Below are 19,117 nucleotides of genomic sequence, written 5' to 3'. Positions count from 1 at the left end.
GAAATTATCACGCTAAGGAGATTGTATCTGGCTCCTCTGTAATGTAGGAACATCTTACCCTACTTCTTTGGTCGTCTCTGGTTCCCATCCTTTCGGCCTCTTCACGCCCCTTCACTTCTCTACGGACAAGTGAGAGAGAGGGCGTCCCAAGGAGCGTCCATAGCTTTGAGCAGGACCCTGAGCAGTGGGAGACTTGTTAGTCCATGCAAGGAGACATCGTATGCTTACTTATCTCTAGGAGCAGGTTCTACTGTTCATTCACAGTGTCTTATAGTGATATTGTCTAGCTTTCTTTTAAACTCTTCCACATCGTTGCTGTTTACGACGTCTGGTGGCGTAGGATGGAGTCCCTGAATCCTAAGGAACTGCCCCTTCTCCCCCTTCTCTAAGGGCGTCTTCAGCCCTTCCGTAGTAGGAGGGAGGGTTGCCTCCTTGATCCCAGCCCCCTAACCAGACTCCCGTCTGAATGCCCGGCCCAAAACAAGTGGTAATCGCCCAGCCGGGCGCAATGTGGCGTAGGGGCGCGACAGCAGCCCCGAAGGGGAGCCTCAGAGGGTTTAATCCTTCTTAGTCCGGACTAAATCCTTTAATAGATTACTTAATGCTTTTACTGGAAGGAATCCGATACGGTGTGAGTCTTGTCTCGAGAACAACCCTGCCCCAGGCCGCCCAAGGTCCCACCCCCGTTTTTCAGCGGGCGCGTGAAGAAAGACCGACTTCGACAGACTTCGAGATCGTATCTCCCGGAGATTGGAGGAAATAGTATGGAAAATGCATCGCGCATAATAAATATAGGCATCTCCTCCCTCCAATCCCCTAGGTATGTGGTTAATCCCCTTCTCTTGGGGATTGGAAGAGCGGCCTTTGAGGCGATTTTGTGAAAGCGGAGGTCACACACACACACACACACACACACACACACACACACACACACACACACACACACAGAGCGAGAAATTATAGCATATTTTGTAGGTGGAGGGTATTGAAGATTTTGCGGAGGAGGAGGTCTTACACACACACACACACACACACACAGTGAGAGAGAGAGAGAGAGAGAGAGAGAGAGAGAGAGAGAGAGAGATTTTGTCTCCTAGAAGACTGAAATGTTGGCATATTTGTAGACAGAGCTGTGGAGGCTTTAAGGCTTCATTGATTTTTAACATTCCTGACGCGCGTATGATAAATATCAGCTAATCTGGAGTGTAATTTGGCACAGGGTATGTAAATAATGATGTAGAGTGAGACAGTAATCACTGTGATAACATTACGATATGGAAGGTTACCGTATGAAGAATATAAAAGGATTACATTGTACTCCTTTTTAAGAATAGAAATATATGTATTTTTCTTGAGGTTATCACGAAAATGCAGTAAGATATAGCACTTAACAAAAATATAAAAGTTAAATTATTATTTTATTTTCTATCTATCACAGTCATCCTATTCGACTGGGTGGTTTTGATAGTGTGAAGTTGCGGGTTGCATCCTGCCGCCTCCTTAGGAGTCCATCACTTTTCTCACTATTATTATTATTATTATTATTATTATTATTATTATTATTATTATTATTATTATTATTATTATTATTATTATTATGAAAAATCAGAGTTGACATTCAAGGACCTCTAGAAATGTTTTTGAGCTTTTACATATGCACTCAAATTCGTTGCACGATATTCATGCAACACTTGTCGAACTTAACTAAACACCTATACTCAAGCGCAGTCTAACCCCCTTGAAAGATCGGATTTTTGTCGGGTGGGGGGCGGGAAGGGGGATGGGGTTGATCTGGTCATGTGGAGAGAATGGAAGAATGTTCACTTCAGGATTCCTGAGAGGAAGGAGGTCAGTAGGAGCTATAAATTATGAGAGATATAGGTGGATTGTGGTGTATTTGTATGGGGTTTAACTCACTTCTGATGAGACTTCAGTGTAGGTATCTAAAGGGGCTATAAGGATGAGTAGGGTTGTGAATATTGAGAGCGCGCGTTTGTTTGTGTGTGTGTGTGTTTGTGTATGTGTGTGTGTGTGGGTGTGTCTGTTTAGGGATGTATTGAGGCTATAAGGTTCAAATAAAGGACGAATACAGTTGTGAATATTGAGAGCGTGTGTGTGTGTGTGTGTGTGTGTATGGGTTTCTCCTCTCTTGAGCCACCTCAAATAAGGGGGAATTGGCTTTGTACTTGTCAAAATAACACTATTTGTCTGTGTAGGGATGTATTGAGGCTATAAGGTTTAAAGAAAGGATGAGGAAGGTTGTGAATATTGAGAGCGTGTGTGTGTGTGTGTGAGTATGGGGTTTTCCTTCTCTTGAGCCACTTCTAATAAGGGGGAAATGGCTTTGTACTTGTCAAAATAACACTATTTTTCATCTCTCTTTCCTAGTGTTGGAATTCCTGTGGTATCCTGCGCCATCAGACGGGGATCTGGGGATCCATGTGTTCAGATCACACAGCTTGTGTAAGTAGAAAAGGTTCTCAAGAAATTCCATTCATTTTAAAGAAATTTCTGTTTACCTGATAAGTTTTTTACACGCCAAGACACACGTACTACATAGAAGAGTCACAGTTTTAAGTGTTAATTTAAAATGTTTTTCTAATAACCTGATAATTTTAAATGTATTTCTATTTACCTAATGAATCATTTTACGCTCACAAAGACACGTACAGATTTATGAGTCGAATATTTAATTTTTGTAAGATTAATATTTACCTGCGCACACACACACACACACACACACACACACACACACACACACACACACACACACGTGTGTAAGAGTCGCAGTTTTAAATTTTAATTAGTTTAATTTTTTAGGATTTCTATCTACCTGGCGTTATTTTTCTCGCACGGGTACATAAACAAGTTGCAATTTTATTTTGAGATTTTATTTACCCGAGTTTTTTTTTTCTTACGTACGCAGACAGGCATGAGTGAGTCGATGATTTTTATATGCGCTGATGCATGTGTACGTGATAAGAAGTCATGTTTTCAATGGATTTTTGGTGTGTAAAGATATTGAAGTATTAAAATTGAGTTATGTAGTTTTGTGTAGTGTTTTTAACAGTGATAAGAATACTTCGTTTTTTTGTACAGGAAGTAAGACTATTTTAGTTTTCTATTTTGAATTCCAACATTTTAAAATTTCATTAGTAAAATAATTACGCCTGCTCTATGAGCAAGAGCCCATGTTGGCATAAGGCTACCTCAATAAAAAAAGAACAACATTAGTAGTTTATGTTGCTGTTAAATTTTGAAATCTAGTTACAGTACTGAAGAGTATGATGATAATTTTACGCATCCTTGAAGAATGGTTACTCTCTCTCTCTCTCTCTCTCTCTCTCTCTCTCTCTCTCTCTCTCTCTCATTAAAGTGTCTCGTATTGTTAAGACACTGCAAGAGGATGTCGAGAATGAATTTTTATCCCATGGATATCCACCAATGCAGACTCCCTTTTTAACCACAAATCTGAACTATTAAGCCTCATTTATATGTTCAGCTCATTAAGAGTTTCGCCCTTAATGACCAAAAACAGCAATTATTTTAATTACCTTTTGTTTTCCTTGTTATGCAGTTGCCGGGTTGCCAAGTTGCATGCGGTTTTTACATGAGCTCGTCGAGAAACGGGGCGGGGCTCCGGTCCTACATGGTCCCGCCCCCTCCTCCCCTGCCAGCCTATCAGCCGCCTCCCAGAGTCAGTGGGAGGAGTCAAGTCGTGTGGGGGGCGCTCGATTGGTCAGGGAGCGCTGCCCCTCCGAGGGATGACGTCATCTACGTCTTATTTATAAACAGCGGAAGCGGATGGCGTGAAGTCGTACAGGTGAGGATGAATTTCTCTCTCTCTCTCTCTCTCTCAAGATATAATCGAATTATGTGAAATAGAGAAATGTAAAAGAAGACTGCTCTCTCTCTCTCTGTCTCTCAAAGATAAAATCGAATTGCGTGAAACAGAAAAATCTAAAAAGAAGACTACTGGTTGTAGTTGGAAGGTCCATTTGGTGATACTATTAATATCATTTATAATTTTAATATTGTCAAAATGATTTATTATTTATATGGACAAACCTTAAAGGCTATTTCCTTTCAAAATAGAATTCCCAAAAGTTGGATTGGGTATTTATGAAGTAATAAAACAGAAATAAAGACTAACAAATATATAATGTTTATACAGTTTAATCATACTGTTGCTAACTTCGTTTAGTGTTAATTTCATACTATGTTGCTCAACTGGTGTAAAGTTACCTCTGAAGTACTTGCATTTCATTCATTCCGTATAGGCCGCTTATGAATTTGACGTTATTCCTTCTCCCATCAGACTCCTAAGGTCTTTTGCAAGTTGTGGTAAATGTCGGGAGTTTATATGTCCTTCCCGGCTTATAACAGAGATTTCAGCCAAATGTACTGCTAGATTTAAATATCAGCTATTTTGTACATCGGGCTCAATGCAGCTTTTTGGGGTAAATGAAGAAAGATTATTCCAATAGAATAACGTAAATTAAACCAGGTTTCTCATTTATACGATTGTTAATGGAAAGTAAAAATGTCAGAGTTTTAGCATTTATGAAAGCGAGAAGACCAATCCATAAGCATACAAAAGAGCAGCGATAACTCTCCTTAATTGACATTTAGCATAATGTTTTTTCTGTATAGTGATGGACGAATGTGATAACAATTTAAACTATACCCTGTTATAGGCGATCGGCCTATTATTGTAACATTTATATATTGTACTATATATCTGCATATTACTGTGAAGACTTTTGTTAATTTATAAATTAATCATTTTAACGATGAACGTAGACGAACGTTCTGTTTAGATATCTTTAAAAATTTTGGTCGATAAATTATTTATGTTTGATTTTCGTAGTCATTGTTTTTTGTTCTCTTATTTTCATTTAGCCTTTTGTTTATTTTCGCAGACGACCACCCGGAGTACCCACATACCCCCAGGTGTCACTGGGGTGCCCAGGCTGCGATTGCTAGCGGTTACCCAAGAGGGAGTTGTAGCTGCCTCCGACACTTTGCTTCAGACGCATTCAACTCAACAGGGAACTGTGGAATATAAGGTCAGTACTCCTACTCAGTTGACCTTTGACCTTAATAATACTCATTTTCACATGCTCATACTCTTAAGATTACGTCAACACTACTGCAAAGCATGTCGTAGACATATCAGTAACTTGTTGCATACATGTCACAATCAACCACCTGCCCTTGCTGCTAAGATTGCATTAACACTACTGCAGAACATGTCATAAACATATCGGTAACTTGTTGCCTACATGTCACAAACAACCACATGCCCTTGCTGCTAAGATTGCGCCAACACTACTGCAGAACATGTCATAAACATATTGGTAACTTGTTGCTTACATGTCATAAACATATCGGTAACTTGTTGCTTACATGTCACCATCAACCAAATTCCCTTGCTGCTAATATTGCGTCAACACTACTGCAGAACATGTCATAAACATATTGGTAACTTGTTGCTTACATGTCATAAACATATCGGTAACTTGTTGCTTACATGTCATAAACAAATTGGTAACTTGTTGCTTACATGTCACCATCAACCAAATTCCCTTGCTGCTAATATTGCGTCAACACTACTGCAGAACATGTCATAAACATATCGGTAACTTGTTGCTTACATGTCATAAACATATCGGTAACTTGTTGCTTACGTGTCATAAACAAATTGGTAACTTGTTGCTTACATGTCACCATCAACCAAATTCCTTGCTGCTATATTCTCGTCAACACTACTGCAGAACATGTCATAAACATATTGGTAACTTGTTGCTTACATGTCATAAACATATTGGTAACTTGTTGCTTACATGTCATAAACAAATTGGTAACTTGTTGCTTGCATGTCACCATCAACCAAATTCCCTTGCTGCTAATATTGCGTCAACACTACTGCAGAACATGTCATAAACATATCGGTAACTTGTTGCTTACATGTCATAAACATATTGGTAACTTGTTGCTTACATGTCACCATCAACCATATTCCCTTGCCGCTAAGATTGCGTCAACACTACTGCAGAACATGTCATAAACATATTGGTAACTTGTTGCTTACATGTCATAAACAAATTGGTAACTTGTTGCTTACATGTCACCATCAACCACATTCCCTTGCTGCTAAGATTGCGCCAACACTACTGCAGAACATGTCATAAACATATTGGTAACTTGTTGCTTACATGTAACAGTTCCTAGCATATAACCTTGTCCAGTGTATAGTTAGTTGTATATAACCTATAACCTTATTCTAAATAAAGTTGTTGCATCTAACTTTATTCCATATATAGTTGCAAAAATATATTAATTATCAGTAATATAATACTGCAACTGTATCGCCAAGTCTCTCTTCTCTCTCTCTCTCTCTCTCTCTCTCTCTCTCTCTCTCTCTCTCTCTGCCAAAAATAAAATTGTCCTTTTAGCCACACTTCCAGGACATTGTCTTCCAAAGGCCGAAACTGCCTCACCGGAAAGAACCGTGAAATTGCGATTAAGGAAAAAAATATCAGGTGAATAAAAGCGTCATTCCGAGGTTGCCCCAATGCTGGGGTTAGGGGGTTGTCTGAGGGCATCCGGTGTCCTCGCCCAAATGAAGATGGAAGGGGGTTTGAGGTTTAATAATGTTTCGTCTTGGGTGTGATGCTTTGTGTCGACTTCTTCTTCTTCTTCTTCTTCTTCTTCTTTTCTTCTTCTTCTTATTATTATTATTATTATTATTATTATTATTATTATTATTATTATTATTATTATTATTAATAATTTTGTTTGTTTACCACAGTCATCCTACTCGGCTGGGTGTTTTTTTTTTTTTTTTTTTTACCAGTATGGGGTTCCGGGTTGCATCCTGCCTCCTTAGGAGTCAATCACTTTTCTCACTATATGTGCGTTGTTTCCAAGAACACACACTACCGCATGAGTCCTGGAGCTACTTCAGCCTCTAGTTTTTCCAGGTTCCTTTTCAGGGATCTTGGGATCGTGCCTATTACTACTACTACTACTACTACTACTACTACTACTACTACTACTATTACTATTATTATTATTCAGATGAACCCTATTCATATAGAAACAAGTCTATCACAGGGACCAATGACTTGAAATCCAAGCTTCCAAAGAACAAGGTGTTCATTTGAAGGAAGCAGTAGACGGTAATAGGAAATAGAGAAAGAAGATATCAGTTTTTAAAAAAGAAGAAGCAAATTAACAAATTAAGAAATAGACGAAAATGTAAAAGATATTAGAAAATGAAACGAGAATTAATTTAGGATAGCGATGCTCTACGTCTTCGCTTAATCTTTTTTTGCTTTGGGTGGTTTGGACTTCCTCATTTTTTTTAGTTTCATCATGTTACATATCTAATATCTTTGATCATGTTTCCTTTTTTTTTTTCTTATTTGGTCATTCTTTCCTTGTACTCTTTAATATATGGACACAATGATGATGATGAAGAATAATATGAAGAAGGGTCCTGTTATCCTATTTGACTCTTTATCATTATTTGGTGGCTCTTTCCTGTGCTCTGTGTATTTGCGGTCACAGTGATAATAATAATGATTAATATAAAATTCCGTCATGTTCTTTAAAAATGTAGATAAAATACGACATGTTGTTAGTGTGAACGTTGGTGTATTTTCAACGATATACCAAGGTGCCCAAATCAAGAAAAGGTATTTTTTAACAACAACAACAACAACCACATCATCATCATCATCATCATCATCATCATCATCATCATCATCATCATCATCATCATCATCATCATAATAATAATAATAATAATAATAATAATAATAATAATAACAACTAGGACTTACGCTTAAAGCATCATCATTTAATTACTTGCTTGTGCATATATTTTTAACGTTTTCCCTTTCTTCCAGGTGGAAGAATTGAGACCAGGCCCTTCTGATCAAGTTCCAGGAGAGTCCGTGAGTAGGGGCGTAACAGCAAATCTCGAATCCCCCGAAGTTGAACCGTCCGAATTCTATCCGTACGAACATTTTGAATCCCAGAAGGTCACTCCGAAGGATGCATTCCCCGAAGGGTCATCTAGTCTGGTGAGTAGTATCTTGATTGGTTGTTGGTTTGTTGAATTTTTTCATCTTTTACCCTCGTGCACTGTTTTTTTTTTTTTTTTTGTTGGGGGTGGGGGGTGGGGTTAATCTAGTCTGGTTAGTAGCATTTTGATTGGTTGTTGGTTTATTGAATTTTTGTCTCTTCTACTCTTGTGCCTGAATTTTTTTTGTTTGGGGTGGTTGATGCAGGGGCTGGGGTGGGGGAGTTAATTTGTTAAGTTTAGATCAAGGGTTTTTCTGATTGATTATATGTGGATGTAGATTTTGGCCCTCTTACAATTCTGCTAATCACTTTTTTTTTTTTATTCATTTTGACTTATATTTCTTTTAATCCCATTTCATTATGACCTTATAGGTCATAATGGCTTAAATTCTATATTCAACTCAACTCATTATTGAATCTGAGCTTCTGCTTAAGTTCCTTTTTAGTATGCGGTTTGCCTTAATTGACTTTTTGATTCAAGTACAGTTGTTCGGGACCCTATGAATATGTAATGAATTTTTGTTGTTGTTGCTAAGTTCAGTCTCTCTCTCTCTCTCTCTACTCTCTCTCTCTCTCTCTCTCTCTCGCTCTCTCTCTCTTCTCTCTCTCTCTCTCTCTATATATATATATATATATAATATATATATATATATACTATATATATATATATATATATATATATAATATATATATATATATATATATATATATTAGGGCTTGTGCCTTGTATGATAAGGCGCCCTATGAGGTAATGTTAGACTAGCGATAATCTTACGCTAAGTCGGTTGGTATTGCACTTCCATCTTCAATGGAGTGTTTGGGGTTTGTAGATCACTTACGAAGTCGGGATTATCTTGTTTATGACGATGATGTGTTAAAACTCATGGTGAGGAGGTTCTTGTAGAAAACACGAAGTATAAAAATAGATATATTCTTCTGAAGTTTTACATGCTGAAGATCAGATATGATTGTACAAGTCTTCTAATAACGATAGCTTGATCGCTTCTGCCAATGATGATGGCTACTTCTGTTCTCTCTACATGATAAAGCTTAGGTAAAGAGATACAGGTCTTCTAATGACGATAGCTAACTCTGTTCTGCCTGTCTACCATCTCTGTTACAAGTTATGAAGGAACAGACAGTAGTTCGAACATATGAACATACATACAAATGACATAGTTTCATACGAACACACAACCAAAATGAGACACGCTACAGATCACGTAGGCCGTTTGAATTATGGGTCGGGGTAGTTGTCTCAAGCAGGGAGCTTGGACTAATGTTTATAAACAATTGAATGACTACAGGTGACGGCATGTTATCTTAGCCTACATACTTATTGTATACGTCATCTTTAGCGTCTCTAGTCTGATCACATTCCTGCAAGTTTTAGTCTTTTATATATATTGGACTAACATTCCATATATTATGTAAACACTACAGTATATACATAGAATAGATAATATAATATATTATATACATATATCTTTTATATATATGGACTAACATTCCATATTTTTATTATGTAAACACTTACTATATACATATATATATATATATATATATATATATATATATATATATATATATATATATATATATATATATATATATGTATATAAATATGACTGGTAAAAATGTTCTGTTACAACAGAATTCCATCAAATAAAAGTTGCCCATAAAAACACCAAAATACAGAGAGAAAATATTATATTTCAGATATTTTCTCTTCCTATTCCACTCGCTACTGTAATCATACTCTCTTGCTTATGTGCAGTTATTGGGATCTGTGTTTTTTTAAACACAAATCCAAGCGTTATTCGTTAGTCTTTCAGTAACCACAATGAAAGTGGATCTTAAGGAAGAGTAATGTTTAGAAAACCATATTTTCTATGGTTAATGCCTGGTACTGGAATCCTCCATATTTCATGCAAAACTTGCTTTCTATCTAGGTGGACCCGACGTGGGCGCTTCAGGTGGTGAGAGTCGAGTCTGGCATCATGGCCGAAGTCAAAGTTGCGTGGGAGTCAAGAGGTCCCGAAGGCGTTGAGTACCTACTCTCTTGGGTAGAAGAAACTGGAGGGGTCTCAGGACACCTCCTTACGGACCAGCTCACGACCGAGCTGTCTCTGTGGCCTGGACAGGGATACTATCTGCAGGTAACATGAAGTAGTCAACAGACACGCTCCACGTCTGCTCTATTCTGTTTTGATACATTAGTAGCCTACTAATTTTGTAAAGGTTTATAGTTGCGAAGTAGCTTGAGGTGTAGACTGCAGTCCTAACTTTTTGTCATGCCTAGGGGATATATGTAGATCAGTGGAAAGTTGTACACTTAGAGATAAGAGGATTAGACGCTTGGAATGAATTGATATAGATTTTATAGTAAAAGCCACAATTCCCTCTTAAGTTCTCATTATCAATATATTTCAGGGGCTAAAATGACAATCCTTTAATGCTATGCTTTGTTATTCATAGTCCGTTGTAAACCGGTAAAAACACTGTACTTTTCTGTTGAAAGCATTGAAAAATCAAGCGGATTAAAGATTTTCTGTTATGGGTGTAGGAATTTTGAAAAGTAAGTAAATGTTTGGCTAGATCTAGTAAATTTAGTTTTTGAAAACTGTGTAATTGTGTAAATAATTGGGATAGGTATCCATTTCACTTTAGTTTACCTGGCATTTATATGTTGTTCAAAGAAGTAGAGTAAATTTATTTTGTTTATAAGTATGAAATTAGTTGTAGTGCTATCATTACACTGTAGGATTAAACACCAAAATGATTAACTGTAGGTCACTAATTTCAGTAGTTCTCATCATAGCTTTTACCCTGGTACAGGTCGAACTCATTGACTCTCAAGGAAACCCTGTGATGAAGAGTCTTGCAACGCCTGTCATGTTCAGAAGCGTGTCTACTGCGAGTGGTTCCAACACCGAGAGAAGCATTCCTCCTACAGTACCTGTTCAAGAAGGTCCTCCTCCCCGTTCTCCTGCCGTTTCAGTGCCCACCGAAGCACCTACAACTTCCACCACGTTAGATGACATGCGCAGATCTGGATGGCTGAATGATGGTACACAGAGTAGCATAGACGCAGCACCTGCAACTAAGACCCCGGAAGAAAACCAGCAAGAAATAGTAGATTATCCTGACGATGCGTTGTCAGAATTACTGCCTCCAAGTAGTGAGTCTGAATATACAAAAGTGACTAGTCAGGTGGACTCTGACCTTAGTGGCTCAAGATCAGGAGCAGATGTCTCAAGTGATATATCACCAGGACACCCCCCTTCAAGAGGTGGCTCTTCTACTGGAGTTTCAGCCGTAGAGATTCCAAAGATAGTCGCGGCTGAGGCAAATAGCGAAGAGGTCCTATGGTACGTGGGCGTTAGCATAGGAGTGCTTCTCATATTGATCCTCTGTAGTCTTGTCCTTTGGTCCTTGGGCAAGTGTAGGAAAACGCCAAGGAACAGCGAGTATCTTGAGGACCGCCTTAATGGTGTGCGTTCATCATTCAGAGAAGACTTCATCAGAAGGAACTCGAACAACCCACAGACATCCTGGACTTTCGAAAAAGGCCGGGGATCTACGAGGGACCCTAGGATGGGTCCTTCATCCTCAAGAAAGGACGGCATCCCCGGGCGTATAGACAATGCTTCCTTAGTGGAGAACTACGTCCTCATGCTCGAGTCTCGCCCACCAAAAAAGAAACCGAGACACTAGTCATTGACATATTTATAGGAACAGAAGATGTTTAGTGAGATTCGTTTTTTGAAAGTCAATATCTGGAAATTTATTTCAAGTGATAAATATAACCTTTGTTGAAACGTTTTAGTGCTTTCCTCCCCCTCAACGTTTATGTACATATAAATCTTGTGCTTTTTTCGTATATACTGTAAACGACACCGTAAGTCTGCAAAGACAACTGCTTTTGGTTTTGAAAGCTTCGCAACTAAAAGTGATTCATTTCCAGTGAACGATGAAAAGAGTCGCTCATATTCGGTGAATGTTGACAAAATGTTAGAGTGGAAGAAAACATATTAGTCATATGATGATAAACTTTGGAGAGTGTTTTCATTATTGGTCCAGTTGTTATATTTATACAGAATTAAGTCCTTTATTACCAAAGAATAGTTAATTGTGTGTATATAAAGATTGTTGTAATAAATATTGATAATTAATTGAGTATTAATTTATTTCCCAATATAATAAATTGGAATAATTTTTTTCAGTTTATTGATTAATGTTAATAGAAAGCCTGAATAATGGAGTATCAGTAATTGCACTCCTTAGTTATAAGGGTACAGGAGAATGTATGTGATGTCATTTAAGCAGTTGTGATGAGTTGCAAGCTCCTAAGCCAAATGTGAAGGAGAGCTTTCATTTAAATAGAATTCTTAAGCTCATGATACGTACATACAGTTTCGTATTAATATTTGCGAAAGTCACTTGAAATGGGAGAGTTAGATATAGTTATATTTTCTGTTCTATGTTTAGGTTAGGAAAGATAATATAAAACTTAAGGTAGGTTAGGTAAAGGGAATTAAGACAAGGCTAGATTATATGCGTTACAGTAATAAAAGTACTCAACTTTATCTACGTAGGCTTCACAGGTGTCCCCATTAAATACAGTTTCTTGTTATGTTTAGGACCTGTAGAGAAAACGTGATTTCTAAAACATAGATTTTGAAATATGTACGTGTTATGATTTAAGTAATAGTTCTGTGGCATCAGTCAGTTTCCGTTAGTGTTCCAGGATTTCCCTCTATTTCGTAATCAGTATCGAAACTTTCCTTTCTTAAAAGGAGCTGGTTCAACTGTCCCGCCATTCGTTCGAACTTAATGTTTTCCTAGATACTCCCTTTTCCATTTAAGACTTGTGCCGGATTCCCACTTTGTTTTGTGCTTCACTGTCCTGTAGTTCGTGGTTGTATGGCGTCCTTCCATTACCTGGTACGTTATCTCCTTGATATTTATTCAAATCAGTGACCTTCTACCAGCATCAGGGGTATCACAGTCTGTTTGTTTGTTTGTCTTTATATGTTGTAATATTCCAAGTCAGTGTTTATATATCTATCTATCTATTTATCTACCTATTGCAAGACCCAGTCATGAACCATTCCAGACTGCACAAAATTAAACTGGCTTATTTTGGAACCTAATCACATTTAGCATTTTTCCTTTACCAGTAATTCACCTAATATCATAGTTTTATTTGAGTCTTCAGTTTGCAACATTGGCTAAGGAAAAAATCAAGTACAGGATATTAGCCAAGTTAAGACGATATGGTGACTATAAGAGGCACACGCTGTAAAAGTGACCCATAGATTCTATATATGTATTTTAGCCTAAAAAGCCATAACGACCGTACACGTAAGAGTACTGTAGAATAAGTCCATCCATGTGATAGCGAGGAGTCTTTGTCTTTCTCATCTATTTTAAACCAGGTAAACTAGTAATGTAATTCTTGTGAGAGTTAGACTTAATTCCTCTTGTCCAAGATTCATAAGAATTGGTCATTCGCATACATAATGGACTTACTGTGACCCACTTTAGATCACATCGGGGTTTTGAGGCTCTCTGTAAATGTTTGAGCACTGAATTTTGGGATGAGGTTGCTAGTCCATACCTATCTTCATAGATGGTCCACAGGAGCTTACGTGTCAGCAGTGTCTAGCATTTGTTGGAGGTCACACAGTGAAGCACTAAGTGGAATCAATATTGCTTAAATCAGCAATGTTATTCATACTTTAGGATTCCGGGGATTGCCGAAAATTAATGAAAATATTGAAGATATTCAAGGGTATTTAAGAGTATTATAGTTGAGAGTGTTCGAAGACCATCGACTGATTAAGATCGTGGAATCCATTTATTTTAAAACTTGTGAAAAAATCATCGTGTTTCAAATGTCGGGTCAGTTGCTCATGCGTTACGGTATTAGTAGGTCCTACTAATAGCGCATTGCGTGATCATTAACCTTTTCACCTCATTACATACAGATATATTCCCGAGCAATGAGGAGATTAGAAAAACTATGATGCAGCCAGAGTAAAATGCTTTACCAATGCTCTTCCTGGCGGCTTGAGAATACAAAGAACTAGTACATTATGAAACATTGTTTTATTATCTATCCATATCTATCTATTTAGCTGTTTATATATAGTATGACTATATATATATATATATATATATATATATATATATTCATATTTAAATCTTGTGACATTTCATGTCATCGAAGGCTTATTTTATTAAGTGATCCTTATTTAATGTTGGAACTGGGTCGTGTATCATGAGCGGAAATCTATAGTACCCCATTTTAGGAAAAACGTTTTCTATATTGCTAGCTGTTTCACCGACGTAGAAAATGGGAATTTTGTGGTGGACTAGTTTATTTACGTTTCTAATAGCACTTCAGACAGTGTTCTGACATTGCATCCAAATTAGTGCAAATGCATTTGCTTATATTAAATTGAATTCTGTTGGTAAGCGTTGGTTACTAGTATTAAGCTGAAAACGGAAGCCTTATATTATCAATTTAGTAGCGATATTTTATCATTTTCGTTGTGTAGTAGGACCATACGCCAGCATCAGTGAGGTATTTAAGAGAATACTTGTAAGGATAGTTTTTATGTAATTTAGCACTGTTAAGATTCTCAGTTCATGAAAAACGAATTTTAGCCAATATCGCAGAATTTACATAATTTGATTAGAGCAACAGCCGTACTGTTAAAGCAAAATTAATCCAATTTTTGTTGTCTTAAGTTAGCCAAATGTTTACGCGGTCACTAACTGCAAAATTTATTTACGAGAAGCGTGAGGCAAGTTAGCAAGTATTGGTACAATAGCTCACACAAATGAATATCAGATGCCGCCAGCGAACTAGCAGACATTTAGAGTTTGATGATAACAGCACAGCACTTTTATTTTCCCAAACGCTGTAGTTAATTAATGTAAACATATACTTAGCGCCTCAGTGGCGTGGTTGGTATGGTCTTTGCCGCGAGTTTGGCTCTCGAGCATTCCATTGAGGAGTCAGAGATGTGTATTTCTGGTGATAGAAGTTCACTCTCGACGTGGTTTGGAAGTCACGTAAAGCCGTTGGTCCCGTTGCTGATTAACCACTGGTTCCATGTAACGTAAAAGCACTATACAAACAAATAAACATGTACATTGCTTCTTTTGTGAGAGAATAATTCAAGAAAAATTAAGCAATATCATTAGGTTTCCAAATTGGATTTTCAAGATTGGTAGCTTTTTAGTATTAAAAACTGTGGGAGGTGACTAGTGGAATTTTGAGCTATTTTTTTTAAATATAAAACAAGCTGCAAATTGAGCGCTAAACTGAGATGCAGAAAATTTTTTTTGTGGGGTTGTCGTCTTTCTAACTATGCTGAAATATTGTTGATCCTCACATTGAGAGTCTTAGAAAAACGAATTAAAAATACCGAGAGAATCTTGAAACAAACTTGAGAGAAAATAGTCAATAGAGTTCCCTAGTTTTGAACCAAATTTGGATTACAAAGATCGGTAAGGAGTCTAATGTTTATGGAGCCTGATTTGGGAACGTCGACTTTAGCCAATCCAACCGATGTCAAATTCTTGAGAAATGTTGACTATATCTTAGGGTAATAGAATCTCTTCAGAATATATGACTTCTTGATCATTATGATGTTAGTTGTTTGATAAAGAACTGTAGACTACCTAATAAGTGTCATGACTTATTGAAATTACTTGATATCTAACCATTAACATCAAAAATCGAATATTGGTTTAATGCTCTGTGTGTCCTATAAGGAAACTTAGAGTAACACAATTTGCATGCAATTTCTCCCTTCGACAAATTACTCCTTACTATCGAATGCAACGTTTTTAGCTGTATCCTGTATTTGTTATTACAGTGAAACGTTTCTTAAATTCTCTTAAATTTTCTTGCAGTGGTAATTTCTCTGTTGAATCTGTCGATGTGGATGATAACGGCTGGCTTGAAATGATAAAAGTAAAAGGAGATTAATGCTTTATGGTTTCCTTTACAAGGATTTTGAATTATTGCTTCTGACCGCGGTAATTGGCTTTCGATACTATTAGATGAAAAGAAAGTGCTCTGACTGCTGAGGCTTGTCTGTATGGAGGAAGTTACAAGAAGAAATACCCAGCCACTAAGGTGACCACCAAACATCTGGATTGAAAGTCCTGTAAATTCTAGGGAGGCTGCAACTCACAGGAAAGTGCAGTTATTTCAGTGTCATTTTGCTGTATCATTGTGAATTTGAATACAAGAATTATAATGTCATTCATTTTCATTTTTAGGTCGATAACGAGCGATAGTAATGCTCGAAACAAGTCCCAATAAAGTTGTAGGTCGATGACAAGTGATAGCACTGCTCGAAACATGTCCCAATAAATTTATACAAAATGCTGTTCCGGGTTTTGGCCTTGGTGTCCTTACTGATACTTTAATCTATCCTGATATTGCAGGAGACCTCTCTGCAATTCTAGGAATCTAACCAATACACCACCAGGCACTAATTGGCCAAGCAACCAAGATATCAAACCAGTAACCCTACTTGCGGCTTGGTATACATCAAGGTCTAATTTAGACCTTGGGTATACATAACCTTCAGGTTGTTCAGACGTTTATAACTGTGGTTTGTTACTTCAGAAGTTAACTTGGTAACTTATCAATGAACAGTAATTATTCACTAAAATTGCTTTGTCTCAACAGTAGAGATATTAGCTGAACAAGACTGAATACACTATTTACAAGGTATGAAAATTGTAAGGGACAATTACAATAAAGATGAATTGTGGGGTTACAAAGCCCCCAGGTCAATTCAGTTTAAGGTTAACTGGTAACCTAATGAAAATATCAATTGCATTTGCAAAATTACAGCCCTCAAATATAATTTAAAGAGCATGCCCTAGAAGAATAATAACGATTCTAAAGGTATATATTGATAATATAAAATTCATGAATGATTATGATAACAGATATTTTGATGTAAAATTTTCCCCTTGGAGGCTGTCAAAAGACAACCCAGTTTGTGTATAGGGGCACAGGGAAGACTGGTAGTTACTAGGACGTCTGCCTGGTGTCTTAAGAACTAGTCGTCCTCGTGTTAGCATCATTCAAATCTCGCCCAGGAGAGGATCTCAGGCTGCCATATTGCAAGTGCCCGTTTCCTGGTATGCTTTTGATGTTATTTATAGTTTGAGAACAAAGAAAATTATCATAGTATTTTGGTAAATTGGCCATGGTTATAGCTCAGTTCTGCATAGCATAAAAGTAGTAATATCTGTAGTCTGAGGTTATACTATATACAATACAATAGTTATGCACACGCCATTCTTTTATGCACGAGGTAACATGGTTCCGGGGTTGGGTGATTAGCAGGTGCACGAGGTAACAAGGTTGGGGGGGTGGGGGTGGTTGGCGGCCAGGTGTACTAGGTAAAGAGGGAGGGTTGAGGGGGAGGGGGTGGCTGGTTTGCTAGGTCTGAGCACGACGTCCCAGGATAGGTTAGGTTAAGGGAAGGCTACTATGAGATTCAGGGCCTCTGTAACACGGTTTTTTCGCAATAACTTTTTATCTATGCATTTCATAGATATAACGCTTATTCAGAATACACATTATATCTACACATAAATTTTGACTGTATTCTGCATTACGTACTATGAGATTCAGGGCCTCTGTAACACGGTTTTTTCGCAATAACTTTTTATCTATGCATTTCATAAATATAACGCTTATTCAGAATACATATTATATCAACACATAAATTTTGAGTGTATTCTGCACTACGTAGGTTGAATAAATTTGGTACTTTTAATGTAAAAGTGACTTTTTTTGAAGACGGGCCAACTTACTCAGAGAAAAGGTTTCGAACGCACTCGTTACGTAACTTATGACAGCATTTCTTCCCTCTTTCTCGATGGATGATTGGCTATACGTAACGAAGGCTAAACCTCTGGCAACAATGACATACAAATTTAAATACAAGCAAAGCAGTACACCTTTATGAACTTTGGAACCTCTCCACTGATAATTGTCATAATGAACAAACCAACAAAATATGTTAAATACAAAAACACTTCGATTATTAGTCTAACTCCCAAAATAAGTTGCCAAAGAAATTACAGTCTACTTTATAGGTCACAATCAGATTGACAAGATGTAGGGAATAGTTGGTAATTATCAAAAACATAGTAGACAAGCTTGATTTGATAACTGCTATATCCAATGTCAAGCAATTTTTATTTATTAGCTATCTTCTATTTACTGAAAAAAATAGCCGGTACCGTATATTGGCTCTAAACCTTCACCAATAATTATCGTCAGAATGATGACTTCATGAGGCTCCACCCACTTTCGCCTCGTTATAATTCAGGATATCAATGAAGGCTATCATGGGCATTGTTGGATTAGAAAATTTAACTTCTGGCTATAAAACTAATTTCTCGAGTAGTTGTAAGAAGTGCTAAATGATCCTCAAGGATCCCAGCAGTTGGCCTAAACGTTTAATTCATGTATATTACTGCTATACTGTTGCGGCACTACTGCTACAGTAGTATTACTACGCTAGCACTGATACCCCACCCACATATATGTATCGTTCCGCCATTCATAAAGTCTTTGGGTTTCAGAGCCAATGGATTTTCTGTCTGGTGGATGGGCGGGGCAACATTTAGTCAAAAGGTGTTTGTTTACCTTGCTTACGTAATGAATGTTTTTCGACTCTCTGCTCGTAATCATTGGCCATGGCGTCGGCTGGATCATTTTTACTCTATAAAAATTAAAACTATCGGGTTTAGGTTATTGATAATGCTGACAAAATTTGTGTGTGGTTGTAAAATATACAAATGTCAACTTTCAGCTACATCCGATGTTTTGACAAGGAGCAAAGTCGAAAAAACCGTGTTACAGAGACCCTGAATCTCATAGTAGGTTGAATAAATTTGGTACTTACAATGTAAAAGTGACTCTTTTTGAAGACGAGCCAACTTACCCAGAGAAAAGGTTTCGAACGCA

At 37.3% G+C, this 19,117-nt stretch overlaps 1 protein-coding gene across 1 annotated transcript in view; it reads left to right on the top strand.

The window, feature by feature from the left end:
* The window catches only part of LOC135203098 (uncharacterized), a 249,065-nt gene extending 236,854 nt beyond the window's left edge, over window positions 1-12,211 (top strand). Inside the window, exons 3-8 of the mRNA XM_064232721.1 lie at window positions 2,389-2,463; window positions 3,578-3,823; window positions 4,923-5,069; window positions 7,917-8,093; window positions 10,047-10,253; window positions 10,933-12,211. Coding sequence (XP_064088791.1) covers window positions 2,389-2,463; window positions 3,578-3,823; window positions 4,923-5,069; window positions 7,917-8,093; window positions 10,047-10,253; window positions 10,933-11,811 — 1,731 coding nt within the window. The 3' untranslated portion in view covers window positions 11,812-12,211. The remainder of the gene's footprint in view (window positions 1-2,388; window positions 2,464-3,577; window positions 3,824-4,922; window positions 5,070-7,916; window positions 8,094-10,046; window positions 10,254-10,932) is intronic.
* Window positions 12,212-19,117: the final 6,906 nt, after the last annotated feature.

This window comes from Macrobrachium nipponense, chromosome 33 (genome assembly GCF_015104395.2).
Source record: "Macrobrachium nipponense isolate FS-2020 chromosome 33, ASM1510439v2, whole genome shotgun sequence".
In the NCBI taxonomy this organism is placed as follows: Eukaryota; Metazoa; Arthropoda; class Malacostraca; order Decapoda; family Palaemonidae; genus Macrobrachium; species Macrobrachium nipponense.
This window is presented reverse-complemented; position numbering and strand designations above follow the sequence as displayed.